The 24,589-nt window shown below is 41.6% G+C and overlaps 1 protein-coding gene across 3 annotated transcripts; it reads right to left on the minus strand.

Moving 5' to 3' along the window:
• Positions 1–1,362: 1,362 nt before the first annotated feature.
• On the minus strand, positions 1,363–23,029 carry PLA2G12B (phospholipase A2 group XIIB; the record flags this gene model as incomplete). Of its 3 annotated transcripts, none has more annotated exons than XM_079704112.1 (4): positions 1,363–1,481; positions 7,748–7,913; positions 11,404–11,492; positions 22,819–23,029. In XM_079704112.1, 4 exons carry the CDS (start codon positions 23,027–23,029, stop codon positions 1,363–1,365), a joined length of 585 nt encoding a protein of 194 aa, XP_079560238.1. The 3 variants fall into 3 exon arrangements, with proteins under 3 accessions (XP_079560238.1, XP_079560237.1, XP_079560239.1); XM_079704111.1 differs by having other exon boundaries at positions 1,363–1,484; XM_079704113.1 differs by lacking the exon at positions 11,404–11,492 and having other exon boundaries at positions 1,363–1,484; positions 22,819–22,848.
• Between the last annotated feature and the right edge of the window lie 1,560 nt (positions 23,030–24,589).

Consider the following 24,589-nt stretch of genomic DNA (forward strand, 5'->3'; position numbering starts at 1 on the left):
TTATTGAGATAAATATCCTAAACCACAGAGATTAATGTTATCTGCAGTTAAATCTGCTTTCTTAACATGCCAATTCATTTTATGGCTTTACATAAGATCAGAAAACAGTTTTTCTTCTTTTTTTTTTTAGAAACAACTGCAACAAACACTTCGAATTGGAACCAGTGAAATTAATTAACAAAAGGAAGGGAAGGGAGAAAATGATGTAGATCAAAGATTGGTAAACTTTTTCTGTAAAGGGCCAAAGGGTAACTAGTTTAGGCTTCCTGGGCCATACAGGCCCTGTTACAACTACTCAACTCTGTTGTCCTAGCACAGGAACAGCCATAAACAAATGTGAGCCTGGCTGCGTTCCAGTAAAACTTTACCAAAACAGGTGTTGGGCCTGATCTGGCCCATGGGCCTTCATTTGCCAATCCCTGACTTTAGTGGCCCTTAGGCCTCACAGTGCATCAGAATCACTGGGGAATGTTTTTAAAATACCAACACGTAGGTACCACCCCCGCCCCAGAGATTCTTTGGTTTTTTTAATGCTCCTCAGGTGACTCTAATCTGCAATCAGGGCTGAGAACCATAGTTTAGGGAATGGCCCTCAGTCTCTCACTCCCCTCAGTTTTCAGGGATTTTCCTAGCTGTCTTCAGTGGCAGTTTTTACCAAGTGCTTCTCAGATCTTAACAGGACACTAATACCGCTTAGTAATTGGAAATTTCAACAGGAATAGTTCAATGAAGGAAAAAAATGGAAGCTTAGAGGCCTAACGCCATCTGACCTCTACCTCCATTGGCTTTAATCAGGTAAGCCTCTGACCTTGCCTTGTTCTTATCTCTTCAGCACCAGTGGGAATAACTGTTATCATTGATGGAACTTACCAGGTTGGGTTCTGTTCTCTTCTAAGTGAAATGGAAGCATATTGGTGATAATGGAATTCATTCATCTCTTTTCAAATATTCTAAAAAGTACACTTTATTAAATGTGAGATGCTTACTGGCAACTGAAATATGGACCAGAGGAAAGTCATTGCCTCCCAAATGGTTGGACTCTCCAAAATTTCACTTATGAATATAATTATTAATTCCAGGAATCCTGGTATTTTAGTCTTTAAGAACTGAATTTCCAGGCAAATATGTCTTGGCTGGGGAGACCAGTGTTAAAGTGAAGCATAGTCTTCAAATCATTCCATGTCTTTTTTCCAATTCTCCTCAAACGATGACTCACTTTTCAGCTGTAGAATAGTGTTTCCTTTCTCCTGCTTTGTGGTATCCAAACTTTTGGAAAAAAGAATGAGACACATCTGCCGTACTACCATCTCCCAGACTGACGGCTGTGGTGTCACTCAAAACGGGAAAGGAATCACCTCTTCCTCATAAGTCTTCTTTCTCCTCTTCTGCACAGATGCAGGCTGCCCGCTGACTGTTCATAAAGGGCCGGCAGCCCAAGGTCCATACAGTGTTGAACACAGTATCAGCCAGAGAATCACAGGCTACTTGAAAAAGATTAAGAGAAATATAAAGGTTAATATACAAGACTACCCCAAGTAGTCTGAGTAATTTTGAAGAGGCAGCGTATTTCCAAGGATAACATGATACCCAGAGGAAAGTAGAGGCAGGGATGCAAATACAGAATTAAAATGAAAAAATAGATTTAAGAGAAGCTTTTTCAGAGGAGCTTCTATCCAATCTAGTAAAGCAGAACACACTTTGGGATGCCCTCCTTTTATGGGCCTCCATGTAGAAACCATGATTAGCAATCAGAATGCCCCACATCGCTGTGCTCACGCCATGGAAAATTTACCTTTTTTTTTTTTCAGAATACTCCCTCAAATAACACTACTATGTTTCCTATAGCTTTCCCTATTCAAGTGTGGGTTGAATAACCAGGTTGCTAATATTTCGTGGAGGATTTTTGCATCTGTATTCATCAGGGATATTGGCCTGTAATTTTATTTTCTTGTGGTATCCTTATCTGGTTTTGGAATAGGGTAGTGCTGGCCTCTTAAAATGTCTTTGGAAGTGTTCCCTCCTCGTCTGCTTTTTGAAAGAAGGATTGGTATTAATTCTTCTTTAAATGTTGAAGCCATTTAAATGGCTGACTAATTCTTCTTTGAATGTCGAAGCCACTTTAAAAGTGAAGCCAAGGGGTTTCCCTGTTGGCGCAGTGGTTGAGAGTCCGCCTGCCGATGCAGGGGATGTGGGTTCGTGCCCCGGTCCGGGAAGATCCCATATGCTGCGGAGCGGCTAGGCCCGTGAGCCATGGCCGCTGAGCCTGCGCATCCGGAGCCTGTGCTCCACAACGGGAGAGGCCACAACAGAGAGAGGCCTGCATATGGCAAAAAAAAAAAAAAAAAAAAAAAGTGAAGCCACCTGGTCCTAAATTTTTGTTTGTTGGGAGATTTTTGATTACTGCTTCAATCTCCTTACTAGTAATAGTTCTGATCAGATTTTCTATTTCCTCATGATTCATTCTTGGTAGGTTGTATGTTTCTAGGAATTTATCCATTTCTTTTAGAATGTCTAACTTCGTGTATAATTTTTCACAGTAGTCTTTTATGGTTCTTTGTATTTCTGTGATATTAGTTTTAATGTTTCCTCTGTCATCTCTGATTTTATTTATTTGCATCCTTTTTTTTTTTCTTGGCCAACCTAGCTAAAGTTTTGTCTATTTTATCTATTTTATAAAACAGCTCTCAGTTTAACTGATCTTTTCTATTGTCCTTTTAGTCTCTATTTCATTTATTTCCACTCTGATCTTCCTTATTTCCTTCCTTCTACAAACTTTAGGCTTCATTTGCTTTTCTTTTTCTAGTTCTTAGAGGTGTAAAGTTAGGTTGTTGATGTGAGATCCTTCTGTTTTTTGATGTTGACATTTATTGCTATAAACTTCCCTCTTAGGACTGCTTTTACTGCATCTCATAAGTCTTGGTGTGTTATATTCTCTTCTGATTTCTTCTTTGGCATATTGTTGTTCAGTAGCATGTTGTTTAATCTCCACATTGTTCTCACCACTTCTATTCAATACTGTACTAGAAGTTCTAGCCAGGGCAATTGGCAAGAGAAAGAAATAAAAGGCATCTAAATTGAAAAGGAAGACAATATGCAGATGATATTATCTTGTGTACAGAAAAGCCTAAGGAATCTACTAAAAATTTCTTGGAACTAATAAATGAGTTCAGTAAGGTTGCAAGATTAAAGATCAGTATACAAAAATCAATTGTAGTTGTATACATTATCAGCAAATAATCTGAAAATACAATTAAGAAAACAATTCCCTTTATAATAGCATCAAGGGATTTCCCTGGTGGCACAGTGGTTAAGAATCCACCTGCCAGGGCTTCCCTGGTGGCTCAGTGGTTGAGAGTCCACCTGCCGATGCAGGGGATGTGGGTTCGTGCCCCAGTCCAGGAAGATCCCACATGCCGCAGAGCGGCTGTGCCCATGAGCCATGGCCGCTGAGCCTGTGTGTCCGGAGCCTGTGCTCCACAATGGGAGAGGCCACAACAGTGAGAGGCCCACGTACCGGAAAAAATAAATAAATAAATAAATAAACTGAAAAAATAAAAATAGAATCCACCTGCCAATGCCGGGGACACGGGTTCAATCCCTGGTCCAGGAAGATCCCACATGCTGTGGAGCAACTAAGCCCTTGTGCCACAACTACTGAGGCTGCGTGCTGCAACTATTGGAGCTCGCATGCCTAGAGCCCATGCTCTGCAACAAGAGAAGCCACTGCAATGAGAAGCATGCGCACCGCAATGAAGAGTAGCCCCCACTTGCTGCAACTAGAGAAAGACTGCATGCAGCAACAAAGACACAACACAGCCAAAAAAAAAAAAAAAGCATCAAAAAGGATAAAATACTTAGGAACAAATTAAACAAAAAAGTATAAGACCTGTGCTCTGAAAACTATAAAACATTGTTGAAAGAAATTAAAGAAGACCCAAATAAGTGGAATGACATTCATGTTCATCGATCAGAAAACATAATTTTGTTAAGATGGCAATACTCCTTGGGACTTCCCTGGTGGTCCAGTGCAAAAGAATCCACCTTACAATGCAGGGGACACGGGTTCAATCCCTGGTCAGGGAACTAAGATCCCACATGCTTCAGGGCACCTAAGCCCACGCACCACAACTACTGAGCTTGCACACCTCAACTAGAGAGGCTGCGTGCCGCAAACTACAGAGCCCACGTGCTCTGGAACCTGTGCACCACAACTACAGAGCCCATGCGCCCTGGAGCCTGCGCGCCACAACTAGAGATGAGAAAACCCACACGCCACAATAGAGAGAAGCCTGTGCACCATGATAAAGAGCCCATGCACCGCAATGAAAGATCCTGCATGCCTCAGCAAAGATCCCGTGTGCTGCAACTAAGACCCAAAGCAGCCAAAAATAAATAAAATAAATAATAAATAAATCTTTTAAAAAAAAAAGATGGCAATACTCCTCAAAAGGATTTACAGAGTCAACAAGAGTGCTATCAAAATTCCACCTGCCATTTCTTTTTTTTTAATTTTTATTTATTTATTTTTTGGCTGTGTTGGGTCTTCGTTTCTGTGCGAGGGCTTTCTCTAGTTGCGGAGAGCTGGGGCCACTCTTCATCGCGGTGCGCAGGCCTCTCACTAACGCGGCCTCTCTTGTTGTGGAGCACAGGCTCCAGACGCGCAGACTCAGTAGTTGTGGCTCACGGGCCCAGCCGCTCTGGGCCTAGCCGCTCTGCGGCATGTGGGATCTTCCCGGACCGGGTCCGAACCCGTGTCCCCTGCATTTGCAGGCGGATTCCCAACCACTGCGCCACCAGGGAAGCCCCCCACCTGCCATTTCTTTTTTTTTTTTTTTTTTTTTTTGCGGTACGTGGGCCTCTCCCGTTGCGGAGCACAGGCTCCGGACGCGCAGGCTCAGCGGCCATGGCTCACGGGCCCAGCCGCTCCGCGGCATGTGGGATCTTCCTGGACCGGGGCACGAACCTGTGTCCCCTGCATCGGCAGGTGGACTCTCAACCACTGCGCCACCAGGGAGGCCCCCACCTGCCATTTCTTGAAGAAATTGACAAGCTGAACCTAAAATTCATATGGAAATGCAAGAGATCCAGAATATCTGAAGAAATCTTGAAAAAGAACAAAGTTGAAGGACACTTCCTGATTTCAAAATTTACTACAAAATTACAATAATAGGAACAGTGTGGTACTGGCATAGATCAATGGAATAGCATTGAAAGTCTAGAAATAAACACTGCAATTATGGCAAATTGATTTTTGGCAAGGGTGCAAAGACAATTTATTGTGGGAAAGAATAGTCTCTTTCAACAAATGGTGTATGTCCACATACAAAAGAATGAAGTTGGACCCCTTTCTTACACAAAAATTAACTAAAATGTATCATAGGTCTAAATATATGAGCTAAAACAAAACTCTTAGAAGAAAACTTATGAGTAAATCTTTGTGACCTTGAGTTAGGCTAAGCCTTTTTACATATGACACCAAAAGTACAAGAAAAAAAATTTTAAAGGATAAAATGGACTTAATCAAAATGTAAAACTTTGGGGCTGCAAATTATATCATCAAGAAAGTGAAAAATCAACTCATAAAATGAGAGAAAACATTTGCAAGTCATATATCTGATAAAAGATTTGCATCCAGAATATATACAAGAAGTCTTATGACTCATTAATAAAAAGACAAATAACCCAATTTAAAAGGGGGCAAATGAACAGACATCTCTCCAAAGCAGTTATTTAATGGCCAATAAGCACATAAAAAGATGCTCAACATCATTAGCCATCAGGGAAATGCAACTCAAAACCACAATGAGATATAACTTCACACTAACTAGGGTCTGTAATAAGATAGATAATAACAAGTGTTGACAAGGATGTGGAGAAATTGGAACCATAATACATTGCTGGTGGGAATGTGAAATGGTATAGCTGTTTTGAAAATCAGTTTGTCATAAAATTACCATCTAACCCAGAAATTCCCCTCCTAGATATATATCCAAGAGAAATGAAAACATGTCACCACAAAAACTTGTACATAAATGTTCATACCAGAATTATTCATAATAGCCCAAAAGTGGAAACAACCCAAATGTCCATCAGTTGATGAATGGATAAAGAAAACATATTATATCCATACAATGGAATGTTATTCAGCAATAAAAAGGAATGAAATACTGATACATGCTACAATATGGATAAACCTTGCCAAGTGAAAGAATCCAGTCACAGAAGACCACATATTTTATGATACCATTTATATGAATTGTCCAGAATAGGCAAATTTATAGAGGTAGAAAGCAGACTAATGGTTGCCTAGAGCTAGCCAGGGGAACGATGTAGTGGGACTGCTAATGGCTCTAGAGTTTCTTTTTGGAGTGATGAAAATGTTCTAAAATTAATTGTGGGGCTGATTGCATAACTCTGTGAACATATTTTAAAAAGCAGTTAAATGGTTGAATTGTATAGTATATGAGTTATATCTCAATAAAACTGAACAACAACAAAAAAATGAAGAATCAGAGTATTTCAAGCAGAGGGAACTGAAGAGGCAGAAAGATTTGCGCCATCAACCCACATAGTTTGGAATAGCAGAAGTCAGGAAAGAAATCAGAAATAAGCAAGATGATGCTGGAGAGGTAGGCTAGGACTGAATCAGAAAGGGCTATGAATGTCATGCTAAGGACTTGGATTTAATCCTAAGGAAGAGGAACCTATTGAAGGACTTACATGGAGGGTGGAGATGATCAGATTCGTCTGGTATGAAAACATACCTGCTCTCTATGGGGTCAATAGATTGGATGGGACCCAGAGATTGTGTTAATCTGTAGTAACCAGGCAAGTGATATATCAAAGAGATATTTAGGAGAAAGAATCAATAGGATGTTGCTTGGAGGGAGTAACTTGACCTGACCCTAGATTAGCAGCAGGCACTTTTTCACCTTTTGTAGGTACAGATAGAATGATACTCCCTTTTACAGGGCCTAATTAATTATTCATATTTTCAAGCCCTCACACATTCACTTCAGGACGACACTCTAGACATTGATCTATAACAAGATCCAAGATTCTTCCTGCGGCTGACTTTCTCGGTGGCATGGGGCCAGCTCTTCATAAGCCTGAATTTCAAACTTCACTGTCTAAAAATATACAATGCTAATACCTGGATGTAATGTTCGGGCTTCAGAAACTAAAGGATTACAACTTCTCCTAAGGTAAATTAGGAAAAAGAAATTACAGAATCAGTGCTAGAAATTAGGTAGGTAAGCAGTTGTTTGAAAATAATTATCCTCAAAGATATAGAGACCTTTACACAAAAAAGATAGATTTTTAAATTAAAATTCTTTCCCTGATGAGAACAAAATAAGAAAAAAAAAAGGCTTAAACCCAACCACGTAGTCCTATACAAAATAATTCCTGATATGGAAAATTATTTAACAGTGGAATGGATAATGAAAGCCAGTTGGACAACTCTTGCTCTGTCCTTAGAGGATAGATTTTATTTCTCTGGGAAGGCTTTGGTATGGTCCTGTCCATCAAGAGTGGTGCCAGCAGCTCCTGGGCAGGACAGCAAGAACTTTAGTGAAGGATTGCCCAGAATCTTCCTTCCCCTTTGCTTGCATTGTTCACAGAGTTCTGTTATGAAAGATCAGTGAGCTCTGATGGTCTCTTTGAGTAAAAGGGCTCTGGCTACATTTCTGTGTGAAAACAGGAACAAAACTCCCTGCTCACGGGTAGATGCACTTAAGATTCCTACCTTCTATGTTGGAGACAAAGCCCAGACTCCGCTTAAGGTCAGAGCAGATAGAGTGGAGACACCATCGGAATTTTGCATCACAGCGATACTTGTTGGCACCGCAAGTGTCATAACAGACGTCCAGCTGGTTGCAGCACTTGGTCATTGCTGGAATGCCCAAGTCCATCTGAGGAAAAGTGAAGGAAGAAAAGTGAAGGAAGAAAATGCCACGTTTAGACCAAGGACCTTAGGCAACCTTGCCTACCTTGTTCTCAAATTCCTGTTACAGATTCAGATCAATTCAGAAGCACCGATGACTGGAAAGAATACATCAGGTTGACAGTCACAGGATGCTAAGTTTTGATCATGATCTAATTATTAGTTTAATAACTTTGAATGGCCCACTTTTCTTCTTTTTCTTTTAGGGTTTAGTAATTTTCAAATTCACAGGCCACTATAGTGCTAAAAATAGAAATCAGAAAGTTAGGCAAGAGGGCATAGCTTCAAGACTTGCAAATTCAACTAAAACCTATGCTAAATGAGATTTTGTTCAAACAAAAGATTCCAAGGCTCAGAAGTATGAAAAATTAAGCCTCAGTTCATGAAGAGGTCACCAGCATTTATCAGGGATCCATCCCATGCAGCACTGTTTTAAGTATGTGTATATGTGTTTGTATGTGTTGAGGAGCAGAGTGGGGATAAAACATAGTTCCCGACCACAAGGGGACTATGATCAAACCACAAAGTAACACACACACACACACACACACACACACACACACACACACACATTGATAAAGCATACTATAAACAATTACAAATGTGTCATAAACTAAGTTCATAAACTGCCACATGTAGAGTTACCAAACAGGAATTTTTTTGAAAGGATTATTAGAGATGATGGTAGACTTAAGATACAGCAGGTAAAGAAAGGAAATAATGAGCATATCATATATAAGCAAGTCAACTAGTTTGTTTAGTCTTTCAAGGGTCTTTGCAGGGTGATGTATTATATATTTTTATTTTATATATATATATATTTTTTTTAATTAAGGAGAAAGGCAAGTTGATAGATGGCCTTGACATCCAAAATAGCAAGTTAGATTTGATAAAGACTCTTGAGGAAGTAAGGGACATGATACAATAAGTGATTAAAGAGGAGTAATCATTCTGTGGTTCATAAAACAGATGAGAACAGGGTGAGTTTAGACATGGATCTTTTTTTTTTTAACATCTTTATTGGAGTATAATTGCTTTACAATGGTGTGTTAGTTTCTACTTTACAACAAAGTGAATCAGCTATACATATACATATATCCCTGTATCTCTTCCCTCTTGCGTCTCCCTCCCTCCCTCCCCATCCCACCCCTCTGTGTGGTGACAAAGCACTGAGCTGATCTCCCTGTGCTATGCGGCTGCTTCCCACTAGCTGTCTATTTTACATTCGATAGTGTATATATGTCCATGCCACTCTCTCGCTTTGTCCCAGCTTACCCTTCCCTCTCCCCATGTCCTCAAGTCCATTCTCTAGTAGGTCTGCATCGTTACTCCCATCCTGCCCCTAGGTTCTTTGTTTTTTTTTTTAGATTCCATATATATGTGTTAGCATACAGTATTGTTTTTCTCTTTCTAACTTACTTCACTCTGTATGACAGACTCTAGGTCCATCCACCTCACTACAGATAACTCAATTTTGTTTCTTTTTATGGCTGAGTAATATTCCATTGTATATATGTGCCACATCTTCCTTATCCAGTCATCTGTCGATGGACACTTAAGTTGCTTCCATAGACATGGATCTTTTGCAATTCTTCTCATAATATAGATATGGACTTGGATGGAAGCTGTGAAAATCTGATTTCAAGATATGGGTGGGGATTGATTAACCAGCTATCATAGATTCTTTCCTCTTGGGTCTCCTTAAGTGTTCTCTTGCTTGAACTTTTACTACAAGACCACCTAGAGCAGAATATGGACTTTGGTAGTTTAAAATGCCCTTTTAAGCAAAAACCAAAACAAAGCATTATTACATTAAGAGATAATCTAACTCATTAGACTAGGCAAAGGCCTGGACTCAGCAATTCCGGGTAAATTCCCATCACCTGAAGCAAACTACTTTGCTTGCACCTCACCCCTAAACCTAAGAATACATCATAACAGAGGTAACAGAATTAGATGAGTATAGTGGCTATCGTTCAATTCAACTCAATTGGAAATTCTTGAACTAGTTCTAAATAATATTTGTACCAGTAAACAAAATGACATTACTCCCAAAATAGAGTGCATACCACTTCCTTAGCTACTAAATTGATATCAAGTAAAAGATATTAGCCAAAAATACATTGTTTCTCTAATGTATATTTGGAAGGATTGTTTTATGTGTCCATTCACATATTGATGATTGTGGACCGGGTTAGGCATACAGCTGTGAAGGTTGTTCAGTGAACAAGAGTGTCATATCTAAGGGGGCACCTTCCCACAAGACATCATAGATTTATATATTTATTAAGAAAAATATCCAGCCAGTGGCAGGCATTTCCTTTTCTTACAAAATCAGTATATTAAGCTTAGTTTCTTTTTTTTTTTTTTTTTGCGGTACGCGGGCCTCTCACTGTTGTGGCCTCTCCCGTTGCGGAGCACAGGCTCCCGACATGCAGGCTCAGCAGCCATGGCTCACGGGCCTAGCCGCTCCGTGGCATGTGGGATCTTCCCGGACCAGGGCACAAACCCATGTCCCCTGCATCGGCAGGCGGACTCTCAACCACTGCGCCACCAGGGAAGCCCTAAGCTTAGTTTCTGACAAATGGAAGAATACCATCTTGAGGAAAGGGAACTTTTTTTCAATTTGCACAAAAATGCTACATGGGTGAGCAGCATTTTAGTTAGAAAAATAAACATTATGCTGCTTAGAAAATGACTACAAAAATCTTTTGAACCAGCAGAAAAGTGAAGTTTAGCCTGATTAAGACACCAACTAAAGGCATAGCTAAACTATGATTTTAGATATGAAATCCTTCTACCTACATTTTACATGATACCTCTTTTCTAAAGTGAAAAAGGTAAAAGGGCTTCCAAGGGGTCTTAAAAGAAATTAATTATTCCTTGTTTTTAGAGGAAGTCGACAGTTTGAGAAACGGTCAGAGGCAAAATGATAAATGTTTAGCCAGTAGCTGGTTGTGTGTATGGGCGTGTGGGTGGGTGGAGGTGTGTTTGCAGGTTCCTATGATGTTAATACTCCAAACATAGTTGATTTGACGGTACCGTCACCAAGTCAGCCGCTTGCAAAAGTGCTGAGGATACAGCAATCAGCCCTCACTGGTACTGGTCAGTACCAGTTTGCTCCAGTACATCACTGGAAAGTCTCACCAATTTAAATAAGTCAAACTTGTCAGATGTATTTCAAATTAAGTTATGTTTGGTTCACTAAGGCTCAGCTGATATTTGCATTGGTGCTTTCAGAGTTCACTACACAATGACTTATCTGGGGGATAGCTGCCTCTGAGGAAAGGAAATCAGAAACTTTCTTTGAAAATTACCTTCCTTTCTCTGTATCCAATTTAAAATACTAATCATATTTCTCAGTCATATTCCTTAAGTGTTGAGTTCCATAAGTGGTAACTCTTGGATTAGTTTTAATTAAAACCAATCAACTAAGAAAACAATGGTGGTGTACATACACTTTCTGGTACCTTGAGACCCAGGAAATAGGAACTGCAGCCGTTGGGCTCCTGAGGCTTGTATCCAGGTCTGGGCATTGGTGCCTTTCCTAGCAGGGGAAAGAGAGGAAAGAAGCGAGAAGAAATGTTTAGAAATTAAGCATTTGGGAACATTCATCAAATAAAAATGATCTAAAAAGCATGTTCAGTTTTTCCTTTAAAAGTCACTGCCCATGGGACTTCCCTGGTGGCACAGGGAAGAATCCGCCAGCCAATGCAGGGGACACAGTTTCAATCCCTGGTCCAGGAAGATCCCACGTGCCACGGAGCAACTAAGCCCATGCGCCACAACTACTGAGCCTGGGATCTAGAGCCTGGGCTCTAGAGCCCGCGAATCACAACTACTGAGCCTGTGTGCCACAACTACTGAAGCCCACATGCCTAGAGCCCGTGCTCCGCAACAAGAGAAGCCACCGCAGTGAGAAGCACACGCACCGCAACAAAGAGTAGCCCCCACTCACCGCAACTAGAGAAAGCCCGCGTGCAGCAGCAAAGACCCAACGCAGCAGAAAATAAAATAAATAAAGAAAAAAATGTTTTTAATTAAAAGAAAAAGTCACTGCTCCTCACCAGACTTAAATTAGGTGGTGATGATGATTATGATGATATCATAAAAGAGTAATAACCTTCAGACCAGGTTGGCGTTTTTCTCCAAATATTGAAAAATTTTATGAGCACTTACTTACTAACAATTCTAATGTTTCTTACGTGCACGACCTTGAAGATAAAGTCTGTGGCAAAACCAAACTGAAACTCAAGGTTTCTCATTCTTCTATCCACTGTAAGACCACATACTATGCACAAAGACCTGATCATACACTTAAGGGATCAGAATTAAAACAGTACCACAGGGCTTCCCTGGTGGCGCAGTGGTTGACAGTCTGCCTGCCGATGCAGCGAACACGGGTTTGTGCCCCGGTCCGGGAAGATCCCACATGCTGCAGAGTGGCTGGGCCCACGAGCCATGGCCGCTGAGCCTGCACGTCCGGAGCCTGTGCTCCGCAACAAGAGAGGCCACAACAGTGAGAGACCCGTGTACCGGAAAAAAAACACAACAACAACAATACCACAAACTTTCTTAGAATAGCGTGAAGGAAATTTTGCAAGATTCCATAAATGCAGACAAAGCATTGTTTACCAAAGGGCAAAGAAAACACCCCAATGAAACATTTTAGGCATTTGTGTCACAGAACTAAGGCGAAGCTATCTGAAAAGCTTTGGATTTCTTGGTTTCTCCTACTTGGCTTTTGGGTAATTTTATAATCTTGCAAATGCATACAGAGAAGCTTTGTCAGTGTGTCAAGGGTAGTCATTATAGATAAATATAACCTTGACCTGAGATGACCTCAAGACAGTCATCTGCAGTGAGTATTTTTATCCCATTATCCAGATAAGGAATATGGGGCTAAGAGGTTTTGTGACTGGTCTGAGTCACATAGAAAGTGGGGGGAATTGGGATATAAATCCAGATATCCTGTTTGTCTCCAAAGCCCATGTTCTTTCCCCAGTTCCTTTGCCTTGTGTAGGAGATGCAAGACATAACAGAAGACAGAGGAAATAAGCTAAGAATTAATCCTCCAAGTGAGACACATGGCATTTCCTCTTTCTTTTCTTTAATCTTCTCCTGCCAGGTATTTTATTTTCAATTATTTTGTATTATGAAATATTTCAAAACCGAAGTCAGAGAAACAAATACCCATGTACCCACTACACAAACACAATGAATGTTAACTTGCCAAACATGCTGTAAGTATTTCTTCTGTTTAATTAAATGGTGTAACTACAGTTGAAGCCCCCTTGTACCCCATTTTTCTTTTTTTTTTCCCATCTTTCTGTTTTAATTTTTAGGTATGAAGTCTATGCTTTAGAGCTCTCCCTTCTTATTATTCTTAAAAACTGCCTTCATTACTCTTGGACTTTTACTCTTGCATATGAATTTGAGAGTCCAATTAGTCTACATGAGACATGTAGATTATGTCTACAAGAGACGAAATGAGGATTTGTATTTAAAATACATTGAATTTATAGATTAATTTGGAGACAACTGACTTTCTTATAATATTCTGAATTCCCAAACATGGGCCTAATATAGCTTTCTATTTACTTAGGTCTTCCTTTATGTCTTTCAACAGAGTGTTATAATTTTCTCCATATATTTATTATACCTCCTACATACTGTATTATTCAGATGCTTAAACAAGATAAGATATCTCATCAAGATCCAGAATTAAGGCTCAGAAGACTGGAATGGGGCTTCCCTGGTGGCGCAGTGGTTGAGAGTCCGCCTGCCGATGCAGGGGACACGGGTTCGTGCCCCGGTCCGGGAAGATCCCACATGCCGCGGAGTGCCTGGGCCCGTGACCCGTGGCCGCTGAGCCTGCGCGTCCGCAGCCTGTGCTCCGCAACGGGAGAGGCCACAACAGTGAGAGGCCCGTGTACCGCAAAAACAAACAAACAAACAAAAAAAAAAAAAAAAAAAAGAAGACTGGAATGATAAATCTGACCTTTTCTGGAACCCAGGCTGCTTCTAGCCTTCAGCTCTACCAGCCCTGGAATTTAGCCCTGACTCTCATGGTCCAAGATGGAGCTTCAGCCAACACATCCATATTACAAGCAGCAGGATGGAAGAAGGAGGTGGAAAGGTCAGAGCTCCTCTCTTTAATAAACACACTCCAGGGCTTCCCTGGTGGCGCAGTGGTTGAGAGTCCGCCTGCCAAGGCAGGGGACACGGGTTCATGCCCCGGTCCGGGAAGATCCCACATGCCTCAAAGCAGCTAGGCCCGTGAGTCATGGTCACTGAGTCTGCGTGTCCGGAGCCTGTGCTCCGCAACGGGAGAGGCCACAACAGTGAGAAGCCCACGTACCGCAAAATAAATAAATAAACACACTCCAGAATGCTACACACATCACTTCATCTTACTTCCCTTTGGCCAGACCTTAATCAAATGGCAACACCTAGTTGCAAAGGTGGGCTAGGAAATGAAGTTTTTCTTCAATGGAGGCAGTCATGAGCCCTGCTGGAAGTTGGGAGGAGGGCTTCTGAATGTAGAAAAGGGGGACAATAAGCAGTCTCTGCCACAGTCTATTTGGGTATTTGTTGCTGTGGTACAACATGTGTATATGATGGTGTTTCAAGGTGGCCCTCAGTGATCCCCATCTCCTGGTATTCATAACCTTGTGTATTGTCCTAGGGTTGGTCTGTGTGATCAACAGAATATGGCAGAAGTGGAGCCATGTTGCTTCCAAGATTACATTATAAAAGACTACAACTTCTGGGAAGGGTAAGCTGGGACGAAGCGAGAGAGCAGCATTGACATATATACACTACCAAATGTAAAACAGATAGCTAGTGGGAAGCAGCTGCATAGCACAGGGAGATCAGCTTGGTGCTTTGTGACCAGCTAGAGGGGTGGGATAGGGAGGGTGGGAGGGAGACGCAAGAGGGAGGGGATATGGGGATATATGTATACATATAGCTGATCCACTTTGTTATACAGCAGAAACTAACACAACATTGTAACACAATTATACCCCAATAAAGATGTCAAAAAAAAAAAAAAAGGCTACAACTTCTGTCATGGAAAGGTCCATTGGTAAAAAACTAAAGCTTCCTGCTAACAGCCACATGAGTTTGGAAGGAGATCTCCAGCTTCAGTCATATCTTCAGAGACTGTAATATCAACAGGCAGTGTGACTACAACTTTATGAGAAACTCAGAGCCAGAAACACCCAGTGGAGCCCCTAGATTCCTGACCCTCAGAAAATGTGTGATACAATAAATGTTTGTTATTTTCTGCTGCTAAGTTTGGGGGTCACCTGCTACTCAACAATACTTAACTATTGCAGTTGCCATTATGATTTGCATCTCTTTTTCATTACATTTTTTTCTACGACAGCTTTATTGAGATGTAATTAATATATTATATGTTCACCCGTTTAATGTGTGTAATTCAATGGGTTTTAGCTTTTCACAGAGTTGTGAGACCATCACCACAATCTAATTTTAGAACATTTTTATCATCCCCGTACCCATCTTTAGCAGTCATGCTCCATCTTTCATAGTTCATCCATATTATTATTATGGCTGAATAATATTCCATTCTCTGGATCTACCACAGTTTGTTTATTCATCCACCATTGATGGACGTGGTGGTCATTTCCATCTTTTGGCTATTGTGAAGAGTGCTGCTATGAATAATTTTGTACAAGTATTTGTTTGAATAGCTGTTTTCAGTTCTTTTGGGTATACATACCCGAGTAGTGGAATTGCTGGGTCACATAGTAATTCTGTTTAACTTTTTCAGGAACTATCAGCAGGCTTTCTTCAGCAGCTGTACCATTTTGCATTCCCACCAGAAATGCACAAAAATTCCAATTTCCTCAATTCCCACAGTTTCACTACAATGTATCTATAGGTGGACTGTGTATCCTTACCCCACTTGGAACAATCTGAAGACTCGGGTGTCTTTCACCTCTGGAGAATTCACAGCCCTTGTCTGAATTTTTTATTTTCTTCATTCTCTATAGTTTCTCCTTCTGGGCCTCTTATACTGAATGGTGAGTCTTTTTAATCCTGTCCTTCATATATCTTAATCTCTCTTTCATATTTTCTATCTTTTTCTCTCTGTACCGAATTTTTACTAGCTTCATCAAATTTATTTTCCATTTTACTAATTATCTCTAGGTTGACTGACAGCTAGGTTATCTGCTATGTAACCCATCCACTGAGTTTTTTTTCTTTTGATGACTATAATTTTCATTTCTTGGAGTTCTATGTAAATGTTCTTTAAATCTGTGTATTTGTTTTCATTGAGTTCTGTTTTTTAATTATGTTTTCTATTGCTTCTTTTATTTCTTTAATAATTTCAAATGTTGTTATTTTTTATTATCTCCAGTCCTTGGGATGCCGTTTCATTTTTTAACGTCTACTGACTCTCCCGCATGGTGGATTATCTTTTCGAATGGTATGTAATTGTTTTCAGGAGGGCTTGTTTTTCTAAATGAATTCCTGTGCCCTGTGTCACATACTACAGAGTAGTCCCTAATTGCTTTTGCTGTGGCTCTGGGAGTCCCAAGATAAGTGAGACACATGTCTTTATGTTAATTTCTCAGATTGGGATACTCACACCAGGCCACCTGTATAGATTCAGATTCCTCACCTATGCCTAGTGTATGCTTCAGGTAGTGATTTTTTGTGTGTGTGTGGCTGCATTGAGTCTTCATTGCTGTGTGTAGGCCTTTTCTAGTTGCAGCAAGCAGGGGCTACTCTTCCTTGCAGTACGCAGTCTTCTCATTGCGGTGGCTTCTCTGGTTGCGGACCACAGGCTCTAGCTAGGTGCGTGGGCTTCAGTAGTTGTGGCTCACAGGCTCTAGAGCGCAGGCTCAGTAGTCGTGGTGCACAGGCTTAGTTGCTCCACAGCATGTGGGATCTTCATGGACCAGGGCTTGAACCCATGTCTCCTGCATTGGCAGGTGGATTCTTAACCACTGCGCCACCAGGGAAGCCCAGGTAGTGATTTTTCTTAGTGGATGTTCTTTATTCCTCCTCCAAGCTCCAGCCCCAGGTGGACAGAAAGCATTCTTGCTACTTCTTGGAATATTGGATAATCCAATAATCTAATCCCTTTTAAACGGACTAGACAGTTTCTCAGGCTCTAAGCTTTATGCAGACTGTTCAGTGCCAACTTCCCAATTCTTACAGGTGAAATTTACTTTTCCTCTCTCTGTATGAGCAATAAAGCCCATTCCTCAGCCCCTGGAGTCTATATATGTTCCAGACTGACACCCCCAAGGGCCATGGCAGCATCAGCTCCTGCTACCACTTTGGCTTTTTGTTTCCCCTTCATTTCTGGAACTTGAAGTTTCCCCTTTATTTCATTCTAGGTTGAGTGTGTGTTTTTTGTTTTAATATTTTATTTCCACCCCGTCTTTCTTGTTATTTGTAATGGAGAGGTCCTGTACTTGTTGACAGAATCCACCAGCCCACCAGTAGTCCCTGCATTACTTTTCAAAGGTCTTGAGAAATATAACTTAGCATTGATACTCTACTAACCTGCCATGTGTGTGTGTGTGTGTGTGTGTGTGTGTGTGTGTGTGTGTGTGTGTTTGTAGCACTGGGAATAGGGGAATGGGTAAAGTGTATTAAATAATATTAGTAATCAAATTACACATATGAAAATAATCACACTATGTCATACAATTTAAGCGTATTGTCTCTTGGAGGTGAGACTATGGTGATTTTATTTTTTCTTCAGATTGTTCTTTTACAAATGTTCTACCTACACTAGCTTTATAGAAATCAGGAAAAAAATTTCAATGAAGAAACAAATGTCTAAATTTGATGGTGAAATTTAACTCTTTAATAATTTCGCTGATAAAGGGCTTTTGCAGCAGATTCAGTCCAGTTTCCTGAGTTACCCTCTGCCTTTTTTGCAGTTGGTAACTCACAGAAGATAAAACTCTGATATCCCAGTTTGAAAGCTAATGGGACACCAACTATAGATATGTCCCACCTGGCCTGATATTGATGACAGTTTTTTATTTTAATATTTTACAAAAGCTGTAGAAATTCTGTTTGAATCTTGAATTAAAAGTTCTAAGAAGGGCTTCCCTGGTGGCGCAGTGGCTGGGAGTCCGTCTGCCGATGCAGGGGACATGGGTTCGTGCCCCGGTCTGGGAGGATCCCACATGCCGCGGAGCGCCATGGCCGCTGAGCCTGCGCGTCCGGAGCCTGTGCTCCGCAGCGGGAGAGGCCACAACGGTGAGAGGCCCGCCTACTGCAAAAAAAAAAAAAAAAAAAAAAAAAGTTCTAAGAAAAAAGGTGATGGTTTGAGTCCAGACAGAAATCAGGTACTATATCCTCATATTACAGTTGGAGCAGATTTGAGTTGTGTTGAGTCTTTTCAGTTTGATGTTTTGAGTCTAGGCATCAATAATGTACAATGTCCACAAACTAATTTTATTTTTTGGTTTTGGCTATTTATAGGAGTTGGAGGTTGACCATCTGATCTTCTGGATGAGGGCTTGGCAAACACTGGCCCAAGTCCAGCCCATTGCCTGTTCTTGTATAACCTGCCAGATTAAAATGATTTTTATATTTTTAAATGATTGGGGGAAAAGTCAAAACAAGGATAATATTGTGTGACATATGAAAATTATTTGAAATTAAAACTTTAGTGCTCACAAAAAAGTTTTCTTTCAGAACACAGCAACACTCATTCCTTATGTATTAGCTACAGCTGCTTTCACAGAAAAAAAGAGCCGAATGTTATGATCTTGATGTGAGGATGGTCTTTTAAGCAAGACAAAAAATGCAGAAGCTATAAAGAAAAGGACTGATAGACTGGTTCTTAGGAAAATTTAAAACTTCTGCATAAAGTGAAACTCCACAAAACACTTAAAAGACAAATGAGGGAGTTAGGCATGAAACCCGAAAGTTCTACCCGCAGGAAGGTCCACTGCTTCCCGGGCCCCTCCGTTTTTCTCTCTGTTTCGTCACTGAAAAAAGAGTAAAAATGTCTGGCGCTTTATCACCCAGGCCAAGGGTTAAGCCTCTTAGGAGGGTGTGGCCCTTCTCCCCACCCAGCTTGTTCCCGCAGAAGTGGCTCTGTGTGCTCCACTAGAGGTCTGCCTAGGAGTCCAAGGGCCATATTTGAAGGGCACATCCTGCTTCCTGCCAGAAACCCTCAAATACAGCATGAGGAACACAACAAGGGAACAAAACAGAACTGTGACAATTTAACTGAAGCAATAAACTCTATTTCAGTCACTAAAACAGATTAAGTTACTGCATGAGGTAAGGCGAGCGACTTGTCCTGGTTTGCCTGGGACCATGCTTGTTTTAGTATTTAAAGTCCCACGTTCCAGGAACGCGCACCCCTTCCCTCCACCACTGGCAAAGCTGGACATTTCCTCACCCTTCTTGAGAACAACCTTTGCTCTCTAAGTCAGTAGCTGTTTTTTTGGGGGGGGCCACAGGTCCTCTAAGAATCTGATGAAGGCTGTGAATTCTTTGTCTAGAAAAACGTATAAACTCACAGGTTCATAGAATTTTGCTCTAAGATTTCAAATAAAAAGTTTCAGATAAAAAGTTCTCCTGAAAATAAGAACGCTGATATTTAAGGATACCTTTCTTCCTAGAACTAAACCCAAGAAGAAAATCATCATGAGGTCCTTTTACCAAAGTGTGACAGTGTGGTTGATAGCTTAAATCATGATTTCCAAGACACAGAAATTCTGCCTCACAGACCTTCATAAAGGCACAGAACACCTAAATCATCACTTGATGATTTCTTCCAGAAGCTGAGAGGATGTTGTCCAGCCACTGGGATTTCATGTTTTTTAATTTTATTTTGAAAGGGAATCTGAAGAATCCGAATGCATAGTTAACCTGTTCACCAGATTTTCTCATAACATTTATAAAATTTGTTTGGTACCTGCCATGTTCCATATGGCACTAATTCTTCATATATATATTATCTTTAATTCTTACAACAGCCTTGTAAGGTAGGTATTATTAACATTAGTTATAAACATGAGGAAACAAAGGTTGAGAGACGTAACTTGCCCAAGGTCATCAACAATGAGATTCCCCACCCCCACCCCCACCCCCAGTACAAACCCCTGATTTTTCCATTACTAGTATTTCTCAAAGTCTGGTTCGAGGACCACGTGTGCAGTTCCTAGCACAGACCTACTGAATCAGAATCCCTGAGATGGGAGAGGGAATCGTGTTCACATTAGTGCAGACCCCTTAAACCAGTTGTACCATGTATGCTATTTATCCATGCTGAATCTCATTACAGCCTGATCATTTGGCAAGTTCAGATGTTGTGTGTTGACCTGAAAACGAATTGTAGATACAAGAAGTGTGGGAAGCAATATTGATACGCTAGTGTAGGCTAGCAGGATACAAATATACCTTTGCCTGTCTGAACAACCTATGGGCTGAATGACCCCTTAAATAGTGCTCTCTACCTTGGTCACACTTTGCAATCACTTGGGAAACGTTAAAAATAACCATGTCTAGGTCCAATCCATGGAGATTCCCATTTAATTGATTTGGGCAGCAGGCATTTTTTAAAGCCGCCCCCCACCCACCCCCCAGGTGATTCTAAGTGCAGAGCAAGGTAGGAACCACTGTTTTAAGCAGTGGTAAGTACCTACCAAATGGCAATTTTTTTTCTTGTAGACTAACTGTTGCTAAATTGTTCCTTCTGACAAAAAAAAAAAATTGCAGTTTTTAAAGCAGTTTTTTCCTCAAAGCATGGTCCCAGGACCACCAGCAGCAGGATCACCTGTGAACTCTTAAGAATGCAAATTTTCTGGTCCCACCCCAGACCTACCCAATCAGTATAAGAGGGGTGAGGGCTAGCAGTCCATTTAAACAAGCCCTTCAGGGGATTTGCAGCACAGCGAGTTTCTTTTACAGAAAGAGAAGCTTTGTGCACAAGAAGTGTATCACAAAGCAAACAGAGACTCAGTTAGTTATTAGGCGTTATCTCTTCAAAAGCCTCCTTGATCCACAATCAACTTGAGAAGAAGTTCTGTACTGCTTGGGCACAACCTCCAGGTTCTTGGCTCTGCTGCGTTCCAGAGGTAACAAGGCTTAACCCCCTATTTCCTACGTGTTTTTCAGACCCCTGGTCGGACAGGTCCTGTTTGGTAGAGTGAGTGGAGTTATTTGTGTTCCTGTAATCTCTCTGTTGACTATCCATCCCCCACCCATGGCTGCTGCATCGACCGACCCAGGTGCAGGCTTGCAACCAAAATTTGCTAAAATCTTTTAACGCTGTTTTGCTAGAGAAAAAGAGGGTTTGGTTCTCGTTTACCTTAAAAAAAAAAAAAATCCTGCGGTTATCTATTTGCTAAGCCACAGACCTAAGTCTTGTGTTGCCTCCAGGAAGGAAAATAGCACCAGTGTTGATCAAATATCTGAAGTGAGTTAACCCTTTCCTGCCCCATCCATGCAAACTAGGTGAGAACAGTCCCTGTGACAAGGCATCTCTGCATTAGTCTAACACACCTTGGACAAAGACATTGCTAGCGGTCCAGGTGGGTCCTAGCACAGATTTATCCTATGGAATCTTCACAGAGACGCTGCAGCTTCCTTTTCTCAACATTCCCCTCTGAGATGAAAGCTTCTGTGCTGTAAAACTTTGGGTTCTGGAGGATTAACCATGGTCTCTTCGTCACTCCCTGTTTATAAGGAAGGGATTTCCCCCGCTCAAAGGTAAAAAGGTACTGCGAGGCTGCTTGGGTGAGTCCAGCAAGTGTGTAGCTCTTTTGAGTCTCTCTCCAAGCTGAGTTTTATCTGTTGAGTGTCTGGAGAAAATATTTCTCAAGTGTTTTCCTGTTAGGCTAAACTCACCATTTTCATCTTTTAATCCCATGATGAAACATCTGATAAACTAAACAGTGAAGCAAATGCTGTATGAGGCTGTGTATCTTTCAGAAATATTTTCGTTTGCGTTTGAAGTTACCCCTTGCCTCCCAGCTGCAAGGTCCAGGGCTCCACGTTCTGCTCCCGTTACACTGAATTCCAGCGCAAGGTGAAGGAAGAGCGGGCCACAGGGTCTGCTCTTTTGCAGCCAGACCTGCATGCAGGCTCCCATGTACCCTCTTTACAACTCAGGTGAGGTAGTGCTCCTACCCAATTCAGTTCCACATCCCCAGGCCTGCTTGGGGCCTGATCCCTGGTGGACAGAGGCAGCTGGCAGACACCCATCCTACCCACAAAGGACTGCCACTGCTGACTGAGGCAGGGACAGCTCTCTTGTGGGGTGGGGTGGGGGGGTTAGGCAAATTGATCAGAGACTGACAGATCTGGAAGGAAGATGTGAACTGCATTCAGGGGGAGAGACGAATCCATTTCCAAGCTAGGAGCAGAGTAACTGAGGAAGCTCAGAGTTTTCTGGCAGAATTTTCCCTGAATGTTCAGCTTAGTTTCCATCCCTAGGAACACCTCCCTAAGACATCTCTTATTCCTTCTCCGCACCCTTGCCGCCTTTTCCTAAGTACCTACCTGCCTCACAATAAACCCATTAAATTGTCCCCAGGGAAACAATTCTCACAAAACTCCTTGGAATAGGTTTGCCAGATAAAACACAGGAAGCTCGGTGAAATTTATATTTCAGATAAACAACCAGTAATTTGTCACTATAAGTGTGTCCCAAGTATCTCACATATTTTAACAAAGTTTTGGCTGTTTATTTGAAATTCAAATTTCATTGGGTGTCCTATATTTTTAGTTGCTGAATCTGGCACCCCTCAAAGAGGTGGATAACAGGAAAAAGTGCATGACAGATTGTGGCCCTGCTCAGGCTCTTCACAGGTCCACCAGTGACAGTCTCACCGGAAGAGAGACCGTGCACTCACCATATCGGCATCTGTACTGACAGACTCCATTTTTCCCTCCCAGCAGTTCCAGAAAGGAATCGAAGTAGCTGTTGACAGATTCAAAGCTGCCCCGGATGTGCCGAAGGCCCCAGTCTGAATAGGACTCCTCTGCGTCAGGGCTGGTGTCACTCTGAGCCAGGCCACCCCCCAGGCTGAGCCACAAAATCAAGAAGCTAGTGGCCAGCGTCATCCTGTAGCCAGGTAGGTAGTGAGGTCCCTCCTCAAACCCCAGCCAGTGTCCCAGGAAGTCTGGGTACACGGCCAACCGGCCAGATGCCGAGCAGGACTGGGAAAGGAATTATCTGGAGCACTCACTCTGTGTGTTCCCCAGAGGTGGACTTTAAACACAGCTATGGAGGTTGGGATGAGATCAGGGCAATTAGAAAGGGCAAAGGTTAGGCAGTAGGAGAGCCTATGTGAGGGGTGGCCAGTGAGGGAGAGAACACTTCAGAGCAGATTCCCCGGCCCTGGAGCAGGGAGATGTTAGCCAACTTTTCAGAGCCATGAGCTGTGGAGCAATTGGAATTCTACCCCCAACCAGCTGGTTAACCTATGGATTAGTTACAAGTTTGGTCCCCTGGGACAGGCCTCTTGACACAAAGGACGTAGCCGCACCCCTAAGCCAGTCACCTACATATGGTAACTAGGGAGATGTAGGGAGATGCAGGAAGATGTATAAAGGACTCAGGAAACCCCCCGTGATGGCGGGTCAACAGTGTCACCTGTACCAATGGTCTGGATATTGTCAGAGTTTGCTCTAAGTGTGCGTGATGGGAGGGTTCAGATGTAGGACCCCAGCTTCTGCGTCGGTCAATGCTTGGCTCTCAGACTCAGTCCTCTAATCTGGCAGAGCTCCTCATCAAAGCCATCCTAGTGCTGGGGCATTTTTGCCTCTGTATTTACAGCAGTATTTTTATTTACACTCAGCAGCGTCTGGTATCTACAGATTGCCCTGAGATAGAGCCGGGGGAACTCAACGCTCTTAGTGTTGTTCTTCCATTGAGTTGCTTAAAAGTCAGAGAGTTTATCAGAAACGCTATTTGAAATTTTAGGCTTTAAAAGTGTTGACTGAAGTCTAGTGTTTTGGCATCATCTTCAGTTTATACTTTGCTTTTAGTCATGTGAAGAAATAAATTCCATCCATGAAATCACTAAGCTAAAAAATGATGGCTTTATGGACCAAATGAGTCACTTAGCTTCTCTCTCAAAAGTCTGGAAAGCCCCAGAGAAAATAATGAATTAATTTCTTCATTTTAGATAAGAAATGTATTTGTCTAAAGACTCAGACTCCAGGAAGGGTAGTAGTTATAAAATATATCATATGAACAGCAACAATGCCACCAATATTTTAAAGTACCTACAATTTTTAAAACCATTGTGTGTGTGTATATATTTTTTAAAATTTCATATCAATTCTACGAAGGAGGGTAAATACCATTCCCATTTGAGAGGTGAGAAAACTGAGATACAAAGGTTAAATGACTCAGTCAAAGATAAACAGGCTATCAAGCATAAGAGCTGAGGGTCAGAACCAGCTATTACATAATCTGGGGCGCCCAGTCAAAATGAAAATGCAGAGCTCCTTTTCAAAAAGCAGGGAAAAAGTGCCATTAAAGGACCTAAAATACAAAGTTTTCCTTTAAAAATGTTTTATTGTGTTATCACTGTTGTAAAATATAATTGGGTAATAGTGATAACTGAGTAACAATATAAACTTGTAAACTGCAAAAATATTTTTGGCAGCATAATT

The sequence above is a fragment of the Hyperoodon ampullatus genome, assembly GCF_949752795.1.
Source record: "Hyperoodon ampullatus genome assembly, chromosome: 1".
NCBI classification, from domain to species: Eukaryota; Metazoa; Chordata; class Mammalia; order Artiodactyla; family Ziphiidae; genus Hyperoodon; species Hyperoodon ampullatus.